This window comes from Cloeon dipterum, chromosome X (assembly GCF_949628265.1).
Source record: "Cloeon dipterum chromosome X, ieCloDipt1.1, whole genome shotgun sequence".
Lineage (NCBI taxonomy): Eukaryota > Metazoa > Arthropoda > Insecta > Ephemeroptera > Baetidae > Cloeon > Cloeon dipterum.
Genome location: NC_088790.1, coordinates 6436173 through 6451150, shown reverse-complemented (window position 1 = coordinate 6451150; position 14978 = coordinate 6436173). Strand labels below are relative to the sequence as shown.

The window sequence follows — 14978 nt, the reverse complement described above, 5'->3', positions numbered from 1 at the left end:
TTTCTTTTCAAATTTGTTTTTTTCAAATTTGTTCTCAAGTTTCAATTTCTGACTGTATTTCCTTACTTTACCTTCTTCCTTCCGATGAATTTCGAGTAAAGAAAATAGTAAATTTCCGCTGGCTGAAACGCAGCTGCAAAACTTACTCAAAGGACCGCCGCGAGAGGTCTTCTCATGTGTGTGTGTGCTGCAACGTGTTTGGTGCGGGTGGGTCGGCCTGCCTCGTGGCGGGTCGCAGAGTCTCGCGGGCCCATATAAGGGCGGTGCGAGCGAGCGAGCTGTGTCTTTGCCGGCCCAGCCATGAGGATGACGGTAGCGTTGGTGCTCGCAGCCTTGGTGCTCGTCTCGGCCGCCTCAGCTTACACTCTGCAACAGGACGATAGCGAACCGCCTCCAGGTAATAACAGCTCTTCTCCACTAATTAGCATTAGGTGAAATTTAATTAGTCTGGCATTCATCGCAATTAATCGCGAAGCGACTCTGCCGAACAGCTCTGACGTAAATGGGGACAAAATTTTATCTAGAGAATTTGATTATTCACGATGAAACATAAGGTTGTTCGTGATGAAGGGTTGAACTTAAATGGATGTTAAGAAGGGTTTTTAATACGATGTCATATCAATTGATTCGTAAATTACTGCTGAAGTACATATTGGTTTATTTTATATTAGGTCTAAAATCATCGATGTTTATGGTTTGTATATTCAATGAACAATTTTGATAAAATTACTGAAAGTTTTGACAATTTGGGGGAGAAATATTTTCTACCAGGTTGAGCCTATTTCGCCTGGGAATTACTTGCACTCTTACTGACAGGAAAATTTGCAATCAGGCCTGTTTTACAAAGTAAAGCTTAAACTTTTTACGCGCTGTGTATTCCGAAAAATATGTAATATTCGTAAATTAACATAAATAAATTTCAAGAGGGTTTCAACGTATAATCTTGACTAGTTTCTCCGTTGGCTTTTTGCGACATTGGTGCGGCTGCTAAATCAGCCTATTTAATTGAAACAAATATTCGTCCTTCATAATTCTTACTTGAAATATTCGCAATGAAGGATTTTTCGTTTTCATGTTCTACCCTTCATACAAAATTGCTGGAATGGAAAGAAATGAGTCGTTTCTCGTTCAGAGTAAAAAAAGTGTTAACTAAAGGACCGACCTTTGTATAAAATTCGCATAAATCTGAGTCAGAACGCGGAAGCCGTTCCCCGCTGGTTTTAAGTTCCACACTGCAAAATCCTGCAGGGTAGTGGAGCATAATGAGGGAGAATTTTGCGCAGCGTCGAGATTCGGAGCCAACAAGATGAGGGAACAGAGAGTGCTTTTTTGGTGCGATCTTTGAAGGTTTCGTGCGTTTGTTTCTTTTTTCTCTACAATAAAAGAACGGCCAATGGCTGCACAAAGGTGAAGAGAGCAGAGCGCGGTGAGGACTTTTCGGCACAGCTCAATTGATCCAACTCCGCAAAATTGGATTATTGGAGAGTGCGAAATGCGATTTGTGCCCCGGAAATTAAACAACGCTCGTGTTTGCACTCAGCAACTATAGCGTGAAACACTCCTCCATGAAAGTTCACTTGCTTTGTTTAAAACTATGGTACAAATCATAAAAGCGTGTGTTAACGTGTCATATTAACCACCTATTAACTTTTTAAACTCGAAAATAGTTTGATTGAAATTAATTATATTTTTTCATTATGTCCACATTTTTCGTAAGCCATAGCTTTTTGTCACTGAAGTTTCGCTGCGTACAGTACACTGTGTTTCAGCATTAAATCTGCGGTCGTAATTGATATTAATAAGGGAAAAATGCTTGTTTGACACAGGCAAAATTAAATTCTACCCGTCACCCCGCGGCGATTAAATATTACACGAGATTCCTGCTGTTTTGCGCTGCTCACACGCATGCATTACAAGCAGCTTCGGAGAACAAGTGGTTCTCACTATGTCTTTGACACGAAACACAGGCTAGGCGCGTGTATTTTGTTATATATGTAGGCTAGTTATTGGATTGTGTTGTTCTCCCCGGCTACAGCATCACGTAGGAACAGGCCAGGCCGTCCGTCCGTCCATGTTAGCGGAACTGGGGAAAATTGACGCGGCGAAGCGCCTCAACTGAGCAAGTGAAGTGTCGGGGTGAGGGTATCCTTGCAGATAAATTAGAGCAGGCTGTGTTTTACGACTATGTTCGCTCTATGGGCACAATGATTCATTCTAGAATTTACGGCACTTATGATAAACAAAGTTTAAAATGTGTTAATAGAGCATTACGAGAAAACTGTAAGTCACATTAATCCTAACGTCCGGAAAAGTAAACTTGCTCGAGTAGCAAAGTGCACGCGATCATTTAAAATTAAAACTCAATCAAGAAATCAGCTCATACAGCACTGCATGGGACTGCCGTTAGAGCACAAGAAATAAATTATTAATCCCATGTCTTGGCAAGCTGACTGAATCCGTTTTGGCTCCATCATAGAGTTATGCAGACCCGCTATACTTGCACGTCCAGACGGTTGCTTGCGCTGGCAAGAAGTAGCACTGTTCAAGAATTTATCTCTTCGTTGTAATTGATGCCTATCGCATTTCTTGAGGGAATTTATTTCAATTTGTGCCAAGCTAATAAATTCAAAGCCATCTATCCAGACGGTAGGGAGAACTAATTACTTCGTGGGCGAGGAATAGTCGGTGAGCCGCACTACAGATGAGCAAATATGCTGAAAGCGAACAACTTGCGTGTCGTTTTAATGAGCAAGGCGAAGCAGACCTGAGAGCTACAAGTACATTGTTATGAATCAATTTCGCATCTTCCCAAAAATCAATAACGCACCCGAGTGGGACGATGCGGAGAGCGTTGGAGAGATTAATATTCATGCCACGGCGAACGCATGTTGCAGAACGGGGGCAAGAGAAGAGTGATTTGCGTACGTAATTAGAAAAAATAGCACCCTAACAGCGGAAAACAATTTCACTCACTTAGCAAACCTATCAACAATTCAGTGAAACTACCCATGACAGAAGAAATGAGCGAAAAATGATTTTGTGTAAGCAGCTTACTCAGAATGCACCGAGTGAGCGCGCGTCTTGACCCACATAGGATCCAATTTCACCAATTGGGTTAATTTAGTTTCTTTTCTGCCCGGGTAACGGTGGTTGATCTCATCATGACCTGACCTCGCTTAAGTCGTCAGTGGCGACGGCCGCTTCTCTTGCAGATGTCCCCTACCCCAGCGCACACACATACAATATGAGAAGCATTCCAGCCCCACAGGGTTTGACCGCATTTTGCAGTTTGCTCGAGATTTGATTCCCTTGCTAACCGTAAGAGGTGAAGCGAGCGTAGCACGCGCCATTGTGGCAGTGCTATGGGTTGCAAGAAGTATTCTGCGTCGGAACTCACTGGAAAGTTGGCAGTTTTGTTAGACGTGTAAATTATATTTTGCACTATGCACTTTTGCCAGTAGATTCACTTTTTTACGCTCTTTTTTCTTTGCCTGTATTTTATTTCAGCGGGAAACCTGACGTAACTTGTTTTTAACACTTGCTTCAGGCTTTGTTTTCACTGGGAGGGAATTGCTACACATTCTCCTTGATATATAAAATTAAAACAAAAACAGTTGCTCAGAAAATTTGTGAGATAACATGGAAAACTGCATCCAAAACGAACAGTGTTTGAGTTATTTTTATCTTTTTCTTGTAGGATTATTAGGTGTCTACATATTTACTTGATATATACGCGTTGGAGGAGGAAAAGAATAACCCTTAATTCAACTAGTGACTTTTTGCGTGCCAACATTGCCAAAAAATCTTCGCAGCATGTGTGCTGTCTGAGCTTACAATTAGTGGTTAGGCAAAGGGAGCAAATTACACGCGTGCCGCCCCTGACGGGGAATGAACCCATTCATTTTCATCGGACTGACTGGAGCCTGTCTTTTCTGTCGCACTATTTTTACCCTCACAGCGGCATGCATACACTCTGGCGATGGTCGTTGCTTTTAATTTACCTAGAGCAACGTGAATATTCATAAGCCCAGTATCTGTATTTGTAAAGAGCTTGAGTTCACCAGGCTGTGTTTCCCTTCATCCTTGCCTTGTTGTGACGCCTACTGCTACCCCAACACTTGTCTGAGTAAATAAAATTTGCGACAGTGTCGCCAAAGAGCACCCTTTCATAAAATTATCCTCCCGGCGAATCAAGCACACGCTCGCTGTTACAGGTTTTCGCACTTCAGTTAACACTGGGAGTGTTTACAATACACTCATTTTGGATCTGAAGGCATTTCTCTTTTAGCCGAAGAAGTTGCCTGAGTGTACGCTATTCGTTTCGAATAGATTAATTCTGAGAACAACGCTTTTCAGTGAATTTGTATGTGAGAGAAAAAAGTCCAACTGACGAGACCTTAAGATTGTAATTTTAAGATTTATAAATATAATTTTTTGTTAAAATCCATTTATTTTGAGTGTAAGGATTAAAATTTTGAAGCTAAACGCAATATTGCTTGCGTTGTAGACATGCCACATAAAGTATCTCCCATTAAACTCTAGCTCATTATCCACCCACTTGAAACCTGCTTGAAACTTGAGTGGTTCATTAGCTAATATTTACACAGCACCAACTGGAAATGCAGAGGCGGCTGAGATATAATTATAAAGTGGTGAGAAGTTTCTCTCCCGCTTGTCAGCAATGCCTTTTCACAACAAAACATCTTCCTTACTTACAAACGACGGAGATTGTGCGCGGCACCTGGAAAACGTACAAGTTTACTTTCTCTCGGAATCTAAATCTCCATTTCATGTTGCTTATCAGAACGTAAATATCAGCCTTCAGAAATGATAGAGCTATATCTGAACATTCCTGTTAGTTGCGCTCCCTCGAATGAAGAATGAAAATCAATTGGCTCAGTTTCGACGCTTTGTCAAAAATTCGTTTTCACCTAGAATTGATCCCCCAGCTCATATTTACCAGAACACGCTTACTCGCAGGTTTCTTTTCATTCCTCAAAATAAGCGTTGCAGAGGGATAAAAATGTTTCCACGCCTTGAAAGCGTGAAACTTTTGGAAACCGCTGAAGAGTCGCAAGAATTTCGCCTAAGGCACGCGTAAGTCTCTCGCCCACGAGTCTCTTGTCGACAGTGAAACACATAAAAATAATTGTTCGTGCACACAAGAGCTAGGAAAGCCTGCAGCAAAAAAACCGTCCCTCAAAATTCAAAGGGGATTTTGACAAAATTGTGCCGCACGAGGCAGTTCTGAATAGGATAAAAAAATTAGCTTCTCCAACCTTCGACCTTTTGCAAAACGAGTAGGCAATGTTTTACAGCAGCAATTTTATCAATTCAGTACTCCAGGGACTAAATAACGTGTTGTGCTGTAGCCATTTGGCTTGGTCATTTACGGCGAGCGCTCGAGGCGTGTGCATGTAGCTCCGTCACATTTTCGGGGGCAACGTTTCAGGCCCGCGCGTGACATATTTCATGCAGACGATGGTTTTATTTTATTACCACCGTCCCGCAAATTCAAGAGTAGGCATGCCACGCGAGCCTTCTGCGTACTTGTTGCCTGGCTGAGGGTGAAATTTTATAATAATTGTTGATGTTTTAGCTCGGGCAAAGAGAAAAGGGGAAGCTTCCCTAGGGAATTTTGAGTAACAAAAGTCGCAACTTGTTGTGGAGCACTTGCGTGGGCTTAATTGGGAAACCCAAAATTGAGTTTATATCTCAGACGGAAACACAAACAATGTTGACTTCTGCACTCAAGAGAATTTTGCTCTCTTCTATGTCAAACAACTCGATGGAATTTTAGAAAATATTTGAGTTGGACTTGCTAATGTAAAAACAAGTCGGCTTGGAAAGTCAAACAAGCAAAAGTTTTTAAAATTCAGTCAGACGGCCGCTTTCAAATTTTCCTTGTAGTGCGCTTGCGTTTCGCAAAGTAGTGCGTAACACCTGGCTCTAGCAAAGCTTGAGATTAAAAGCAAATGACGCAAATAATTGACCTGGCTCTCATTAAGATTATGGAACACGCCTACGTCTGGCACTGGCATTGTGAAGGCGAATCAAAAGGCGCAGGCAAAATGAAATTACTTCCACATTCAGCCCGAATGCCACTATTAAGAGTAGCTTGTGTACACATTGCACGCGCTTTTCTTTCAGCAGAGGCTGACTTTGTGAGCGAATAAATTAGAGAGGGAAATTGCCCTGCCTGAGTAATCAAAGCTTGTGCAGGGGGATAATCATCAAATTACCAGGCTGCCAAGTGCTGCGCAGAGTCTGATTTCAAACTCGTCTTCAATTTAAACGCCTTTTTAGAGGGTGGAAGTCTTTCTAAAATGCTTTTAATTCAAAATTTCTAAACGTTTGCGTCACTGTTAAATTAGCATTAATGTTAATTGTATGATTAAGTTTCAGCGATTTTTTTTGTTACATAGAAAGCAAGATGTTTTATTTCAATTAATAAATTTGCTCACAGAAAAATTTAATTGATAAGCTGCAGTCAGTCGCCGGTGTCAAGCTCCAAAAGCGGGTGGTATGAAATAAAGCCATCAACAGTTACTTTTTTACTCATTGAAGAAAGTCGGGCAGACAGCAAATCACAGCGAGCCTTTTAATTACGCACACTCATTGGTGCTTTTTCCAATTAATCCATTCTATAGTTGGTTCCGACAGACAGGCGACACACTCACGCAGCAACATGTTTGCCTTTGTCGAAAATTTCCTCGCCCATTTAAACTTTCATTTGCTACCGTTGAGTGGCAGGTGGGTGGAACACGCACAGACTGAGTTGTGCAAAAAACCCTCGAGAGAGAATGAGAGGCACACATTCATCCCGCGTAGCGTTCGTCGCGACGGAAAATCCTGCAATATGAAAAATGACGCTGCTCTCTCCCGTTGGAACGAGCGGAAGGAAGTCCATTTCACCGTTTCCCCCGTCATCACCATTGGAAAGTTGACTTTTAATTCTGCAAAGTTTAGTCCCAATTGAAGCAAGATTCAAGCATTCATCGAAACGAGGAAAGATGCTGCTCGTTGAATTTAGTGAATCACACGCAAAAGTTTGTAAAGCAACTTCCGGAGCCACAAATTTCACGAGTTTTACGAGCGGTTTAGCGCCACAATTTATACACCAGAGCAAAATCCCCACACGGCCACGCGAGGCAAATTTGATCTTTTCTGCTAGCCGAGTATTAAGCCAGCTTGTGTTTTTGTGCCCCTCAAATCGATTGCGCACTATATTTTTATGGGGAGGTACCAGCAATTCTGCTGGCGCCAGACAGGACATATTGACTGAAAGTGATGTTATTCCCACCAAGCGAAAATGCTGTATTCGCCAAGGCTGTTCATCATACCAAACGTATCACATGTCATTTGCAAATTTAATAAATTTTCAACGAATGCCTGGAAGTGGAACAAAATGTTTCACTATACAAGTATGAGACATTTTGTTGCAAGCAACCTCGGTTTCTGCATTCCCCACAAGCTCTGACAATTTTCAAAAGCTGAGGCGCCAGCTACGCGCCTGGAATTTTTAATCCCAGAGCGGAGTACACTGTTATTCAGCCAGCGCGGCATGCCATCAGCGAGAAACGCGAAGAAAGACACTCTTTTTGGTTCCTTAATTAAAAAGTATGTTGCCAAATATTTGCGTAAGTAAAGAGGCTGGGAGGAAAAAACACCGCGTGCGAACGCCTTTCAAGCAACGCAGGCATTAGTGTATGGGCAGTGCGGCAGCTCATTTAACCACGGAATTAGCAATGATAAAGAAAGTGCGGGCGAGGCGTGCAAGCAGACTCGCGTTTGTGCTTTTAAGGGAGCGCGAGAAAAGCTTTTTTTACTTCAGTAGCACGGCACTAAAGAAATTCCCGTTCCATTTTCTCCGTTACATTCGGCCTGGGTTGCGCAGACAATGTGTCGTGCTAGCGTTCTGTATATAAAATGACCCTTCTTTACTGCAGCTCCTTTTTATTAAAAGTTTTTCTACGGCTTCCCTGTTCTGCGGCCTCATATACGCGTATGGTACATAAGTGCATTTTACGATGTGAGGTAAAAATAAGGTATTCATGATTGCAATTTATGCACACAATACCCAGTTTTAGATGACAAATTAAACATTGTACTTCGTCTTTTTGCCAGCGAGACAAGTAGGGGATAAGCTGGCAAAACAGGTTAGAAGAAGATATTAGAAGAGAAAGGACTTTCTGTTACGTACAGTCTAAAATCACTTGTATTTTTTTGAGTCTCCAGTTTTCCATGAAAAGTCTATTATTTTGTCAAAAATCGCCTTCAGGCAAACAAGTTTAGTGCTTTCCTTGATAGCATTTTATTTAATCTGTTTCAGACGACACTTTAGACGACTACAGCGATAACAACTTGGAACGACTCTTCCAGAACTCTCAAAAGTGAGTAGCTAATAACTGTTGGTTAAATCAACCCACTCTCACACACTCACCCCATCAAGATTTACCCATTTCGGATCTTATCGTGCACGACTGCTTAATTTAGAATAGAGAGACAGTAGGCTTTCTTACTTAGAAAATTACGTATTTTTTATCTTGAAGACAGAGAGCGGAATTCCATCTCAGCCTGACGAGCAATTCTGTGTCAAAAGTGGATTACCACGGGACCAAATAAACACGTCGCTTTACTACTCGGCTTACGTGACACAACGGCTGAAAGAACCGAAAGAACCTAAGCTCAAGGCTCGCTGCACACCCGCAAAAGCCGTGTGGCATGCATACATGCCTTTGTGAAAGATTTATCGCGCATTGCAAATGGAATACCTCGTAAACATTTCGCCACCCTGCTGTTTTCAAGGAAAGCTCAACCTTGAAGACTATTATTCGTCTAAAAATGAATATCGTGTTTTTTTGTATCACACGTTATGATTTGACCCTTGATATTTGAAAGATATTGGCCATATACATTTAATGTCCTATAATGATAGGCTATAATCTATTTAGTGCGTGGGAGAGATAAATGAAGCGAAGGGAGATAATAAATAATTGATCCTCACTTAACCAGCGTGAACTAGTTTAACGGGTATTCATCCGGCGTGAATCAATTAATAGATTTTTGCGTAACAGATTGATAAATAACTACGCGGCCTAGAATTAGTGTACTTATTATGAATCAATATTATCTGCCGCATTGTGATACGAGAGCAAGGAAGAAAAAATTATTTACGTAGGCATGAAAATGATCTCGCAACCACCCTGGCCTAATTTATAGAGGTGCACGCACTCATTGTCCTATTATTAACGTTAGTAGTTATGAAAGCTGCTTGCATAAATCACCCACTTGTTTGTTCGCACCCACGCTTTCCCGCGAATTTTAAAGAGCTTTTGTCGACAATGTTTCCAAGTAATACGATTGCCGAAAACAATAATTCTTTTGTCCCGTGTCTGTTGGCTCCAAGCTATCCTCGTTTCTCTCGCAAAAGGCACTCAATTTTAAAGAGGCCGTTGGCATTCAATTAAGCGAATGGCTGGACACGATGCGTGTGTTTGCTCAACTAAGCCATCAGGAGAGCTAGTTATCCCCTCGTTATTATATTATATGGAACGAGTTTCCATCCAATTCAGCAGCGCTATTGAACCAGAGCCACAGGTTGGGAAACTTAAGTCTAGCACACATAATAGATCAATCAAAATTGGTTGTCAATCGATCATTTAACCGGTTGATCAAACCCTGTGTAAAGATTTATTTTTGCGTTTGAATTAAGACTTATTTATCCAACATTTAGTCAATCAAATTTTAATAATATTTAATAGTTTCTTAACAGGTGATGGCGCTAGATATCACCTTGAATATTTATGATCGCATTTGCTAATGCCACCATATACTCCGCTCTATAAAATCACCAAGCTACTGCACCTACGCACACGATATTCATTAAATCGACTGCCTGGCGTTGACTGGTAGGTTTTTGCGGCAATAATTACCGTCGCCATCACTGTTTTCCGCAGCCGCCACCACGGATCGTTTTATGGCCATTAGTGGAGTAGGCAGCGCATTATTGGCGAAAAATCACTGGCTTGTGTCGGCACGTTGGCGATTGCCAATTAGTGCATGAAATGTTCAGGATTGGATCGAGAGCTTTGGGAGATCAGACAGCAGACTATTTTAGCTGTACGCCACACGACACAGATTGCATCAAATTTAAATTTCCACAACTAAAAGTCTCTCTTTCACATAAGCAGCTGTTTCTTCTTTAATTACTGACACTCATCAACTTATAAATCAATACCCTACCCACATATTTCCTCTAATTTTTAAGAATAGGATTGAATGAAAAACAATCAGCCCACATTCGAATCTTGCATGTGATTGTAAATACTGAATGTTGTGTTCACTAACTGTTGATCGCAAGTAAATTCTAATTTCTTGTCAGACGTTCTTCTCTTATTCGTCTTTTCAGGCGTTCTTGCGTCCGCAAGGGTGGAAGCTGCGACCACAGGCCTAATGACTGCTGCTACAACAGCTCTTGCCGCTGCAACCTGTGGGGCGCCAACTGCAGGTGTCAGCGCGCAGGGCTCTTCCAAAAGTGGGGCAAGTAAACTGGATCGCGAACTGGAGCAGGCCTTCGCAGACTGAAGAGACCACTCTCCAAACGCCTCCTCCAGCCAAAGTTTTAGGAGTAGACGCGAATTATTTGTCGGTGGTTTGATGTTCTGTCATTCTCGTCCTCCACTATCGGTGTCGATATTCCAACAAGCTGTACCCACCAAATCGTTGATCTCTTGTGCGTATTTTGGATCCTTCCTACACTGATGTCGATTCCTTTCCCGTTTAATGCAGATTCCGAAAACAAATAAATGTCAGACTTGGAAGAGATAAAAGAGCCCGTTATATGCTGTTGTTGTTCTTGGAATTTATTTCGTCGCCTGAAAAAACCTGTGCAAAGGCCTTTCACGGCGACAAGTTCAGAATCAAGCCGCTATCGGCACTTTTTTCTCCTTAAACGGTCAATTTCACAAAATTATACCTTGTGTTTGTTCATTTCCTAATAACAGCAGACTGTACGAAGACACAATAACTTAAAATTATCATGAATTTAAGCTAACTTCACACACGAAATATAATCTGAGAGTTGAAGTAAAAAAGAAAAAAAAGATTATCATTGGTGTCAAAATACATCAAGAAGCATACCTATGGATTAATATATTCACGCGTAGAGTAGAAAGCAAATTATCATGTATGTATTCCAAGACTGGATGGTGCGCGGGTGGCGCAGGCTGCGTCTAATTGGAGATTTCCCCAGCCACGTCTCTCAATTAGACCCGGACTGAGCCAGCTTTTAAATCAAATCAAAAGAGCAGCCCCCGCTCCAATTCCAGAAAATGTACCTTGTATGTGCTGAATCACCGAGCGAAATAAAGGATAATACTATATATTCAAGCTACAACTCGCTTGTTTTGCAATTTTTAATTAGAACCCCCTTGATAATTATTGGCCATCGAAGAATTATCATGCACTTGGAATCAACTAACGAGCTGCTGACTGATTTTTCTCCCAGTAATTGCTCTAATTAGCTGAAAATCAAATTATTGATAGGATATCGATAATCCACGTGCGCATCGCAGCAGAAAAAATATTTCAGATATATACTGAAAAGGGATCATCATTTTAATCCATTTGGCAACCTTTTTTAATATTCGTTCATGAAAGTATAATTAGTTTGGCCTTGTCGCGTGATAAAATTTTCATATGTGCAGAGCCTATTTCTCTATTGTAACATCTTCAAATACAAGATTTACTGGCTCTTGGCATCAAACCTGCAAAGACAAATTGACAAAATGGTTATGTGTACCCAATGTCGTTGACTGGCTCATTGTCACAGAGACCAAACCGTCTGAAGCCGGAGCAGAAGGCAAACAAGTTTCTGCACTCCAAAGTCCCAGGCCGTGCTGGCGGTGTGTAAGTGAGGCTAATAAGACTTCATCTCCAAGACCAAGCCAGGCTGGCGGAGGGCACGGAGGCGTTCGAGATATCTTGTTTGAACTGCGATTCAGAGTAAAGAGCGACAACAATGAATGCCGCAAACACCAAGAGACTCGCAAGCGCCTGCTCGGCTCGAGTTAGGCATCGTGTCTAGCAGTTGTGCGTGGCGGCACAGCCTATAACAGCGCCGACCGACGCCCTTCTTTGCAGTTTGCACCGCAAACTTCGCCGGACTGGTAATTTTCACAGGCTACGAAAGGATTATTAGTCCCGAGTTTTCAATCAACGGATTTTCCAAGGAGATTGACTACAATGTCGATGAAAACTTGCTAAGAACGTAATATAAAAAGTTTGCTATGTAATCTTCATAAAAAGACTCCTAGAAAAAAATGTAGGATTGTTAGACTTGTATTTATACATTTTCAGTAAATTACACAGCGGCATTTTCAATGTTTGAAGATAATGAGTTTTGCAGTGGCAATTTGTCAAAAAATTATTTACTGGCCCCAAAAATAAATCCTTTACTTTTATTTGGACTTAAATTAAAAGCTCTTCTGCCTGTTATCTGACATCAACATTGGGTAAGAGAACCACCATGTTGCTGGGTGTAAAATTTAAAGAACATAGAAGACCTATGGGAGCAGTGCTTAATCTTCAGGGCGTTGCGTCACTCCTCATTGGTTTCTTCTGCGTGTGCTTTACCAAAATCCTTGCCGAACAAAATTACAATAAGCCCAGTTCCTTCTTCCAGCAGCAGATCGAATAACTTGGCAACCAGATGCGACAACAGATTTTTTTTCTCCTGCGATTCTCCTCCCTAGTGAAACCCCGAAAGATAAATATACACACACGCGCACTTTCTGGAGAAACATTTACCCAGCAACTCCAAGTCCTTGGAAGACGACGATGATGTTTTCGAGAGAGCCTAGATAGATGCTTGGTTTTGCGATGAAGGGAGCCGCTGGATAAAGTCTCTGTGTAAAAAGAAGAAGCGTCGAGAGCGAACTTTGACCTTTAGTCAGCGTGGCGCCAGTATTCTGGCAAAGGCATCTAGAGCGTATTCATGAATTCATCGCCACTCAAACTCTCGTGAATAAATTAACGATCACTCAAACTCCAGCTCGGATTGGCGGAAATTGGTTATGATATTAACGAAATTTTTGATAGTTAAATAATAGGAAAGTATGCTGTGTGAGGCGATATAATTTTCCTCTTTCACTCGCTAGCATGTTGTGTTAAAACAATATTGATTTGCTGGCTCCCCGGCCGTCAATAAGTTTTCCTTATCAATGCTATATTATCGGCTATGAGATTGAGATCGGCGTAGAGCACCAGCGAGATTGAACTTGTGGAGAGGGAGTGTGATTTTAGGGTGGTTTATGGCAAGCCGCTCGTGTCACAGGCAGCGGTTCTCATTCACCCTATCTCATTTGTTATCTCTTAGGTAATAAAGCGCGCCAGCCATTATTCCCATCATCCTCCAACTTGGAATAATAAAAAGCACGACTTTCGCCGTTGGCAGAGTTTTCTCTACGATTTTATGCGGCGTCTCCGAAAAACTCGATGTTTTGCGACACTTGGTGGAGTGGCGAGCAGCGATGCTCTTTATTTGTCAAGCAAAATATGAAGACTCGTATACATGTCCTCTTTCTCGTCATCTGAATCTGCGCATCTGAAGAAATATTTGTCGATAGTCCTCTCAACGCGATTGTCTTTTCGAGCGAGGAACCTAAAAATAAAGAAAGGCAGATATGGTTGAAAGAGTAGAGATGTTTTCTGCTTCAGCAAACGACGCTGGTTGCAGAGCAAGAATTCTGCAATGCTGTAAAGGGAAAATTCCAATGCGTGTTGGAACGTATTCAAACTATAAAATTATAGCATTACGCATGGAGTAACAGCGTTTGCACCAACGCTCTTGTAAATAAAGTAAATTTTACATTTAGACTAGAGCTAATATACATGTTAACCGATATTTCGCAAGCACATTTTTATAATCCAGGCAATTATGCATAATGATTTGCAAGAATTATTGAAACAAAAAACTCTTTTCATAAAATAAATTTGATATTTGATCTCTCAATCAGTCCTGAATAGAAAAATACATGCAGAATCCATTTACAGAATTTACCTTGAAATACTGCTCTGTGCGCGGCTCTCACGTTCACGACTTGATAAATTTTGCAATTTTTTTATTCTAATCTAATCAGAGCACCTATATCACCGTCCCTTCAGCAGTTTATGTGGAGGTGGTGGTGGTGGTTTTCCACTCAGGAAAATTAATTCAACGTAAGTGAACATTTGCCATGAAAACATGCCTTTCGAAAGAACCACCGGCACTGCGTTTGATATGGGTTGCCTGTTTTAACATTGACCAAGAAGATAATATTCGTTGCCTTCGCTTGTGTATTTTAGCAAGCTCCCCATTGTTGGTAAGTTGAATGCACACTTAAATTCGGAATCGTTGAGATGCAGAAAAATCTCACTTACTGGTTTGAACAATTATGCAAAAAAGCATGATTTGATGTGCCCAATTAAAATCTACTATGTGGTTAAGTAATAAATAAAAAAACGCATTTAAGTCACTCGCTGTAAAACACTAAATATAGCACATTATGGTTATTTCAATAGGGTATTAAACCACCATGCATTAATTCTAGCAACAAGCAATCGCCATGATTTCAAGCGAAGTGATGGATTCATGTGTTGCAAGGCACTCCATAAGGCAGCTACTAAAACCCCGAGAGGATTCAGAATTTTCAAAAAAGTGTCGATTCAGTCGTGAAAATTTCATTTTTACCGGATATATTATTAAAAACGATTCAAAAGGCAACTACTCAACAAATTTAGACAATTTTTGTTATAATAGATTGCTGATTAAAGTCTAATTTTTTCAATCGTCCCCGTTGGCTTCTCAATTTGAATAATAACAGCTGCCTTCGGTTGTTAATATACGATTGAAAAAGACTAGTTTAAAATTTCAAAACTTAATTTAAGTGCACTTTGTCAATTACATGTAGTACACCTAAAACGGTTGGTCAAGGGTT

The 14978-nt window shown here is 41.1% G+C and overlaps 1 protein-coding gene across 2 annotated transcripts; it reads left to right on the top strand.

Annotated features, from left to right (window-relative positions):
• The first annotated feature begins 235 nt into the window (after nt 1–235).
• LOC135946527 (U8-agatoxin-Ao1a-like) lies at nt 236–11398 on the top strand. 2 transcript variants are annotated; one of them, XM_065494778.1, is made up of 3 exons: nt 236–397; nt 8333–8393; nt 10412–11398. In XM_065494778.1, the coding sequence occupies exons 1-3, from the start codon at nt 301–303 to the stop codon at nt 10548–10550; spliced, it is 297 nt and encodes a 98-aa protein (XP_065350850.1). In that variant the 5' UTR covers nt 236–300; the 3' UTR covers nt 10551–11398. The 2 variants fall into 2 exon arrangements, with proteins under 2 accessions (XP_065350850.1, XP_065350849.1); XM_065494777.1 differs by having other exon boundaries at nt 10385–11398.
• The last annotated feature ends 3580 nt before the right edge of the window (nt 11399–14978 follow it).

Coding starts and splice junctions, on each gene's coding strand:
- LOC135946527 (XM_065494777.1), top strand. CDS start 301: ATGAGGATGACGGTAGCGTTGGTGCTCGCAGCCTTGGTGCTCGTCTCG. Junction 398..8,332: donor CGATAGCGAACCGCCTCCAG/GTAATAACAGCT, acceptor AATCTGTTTCAG/ACGACACTTTAGACGACTAC. Junction 8,394..10,384: donor CTCTTCCAGAACTCTCAAAA/GTGAGTAGCTAA, acceptor ATTTCTTGTCAG/ACGTTCTTCTCTTATTCGTC.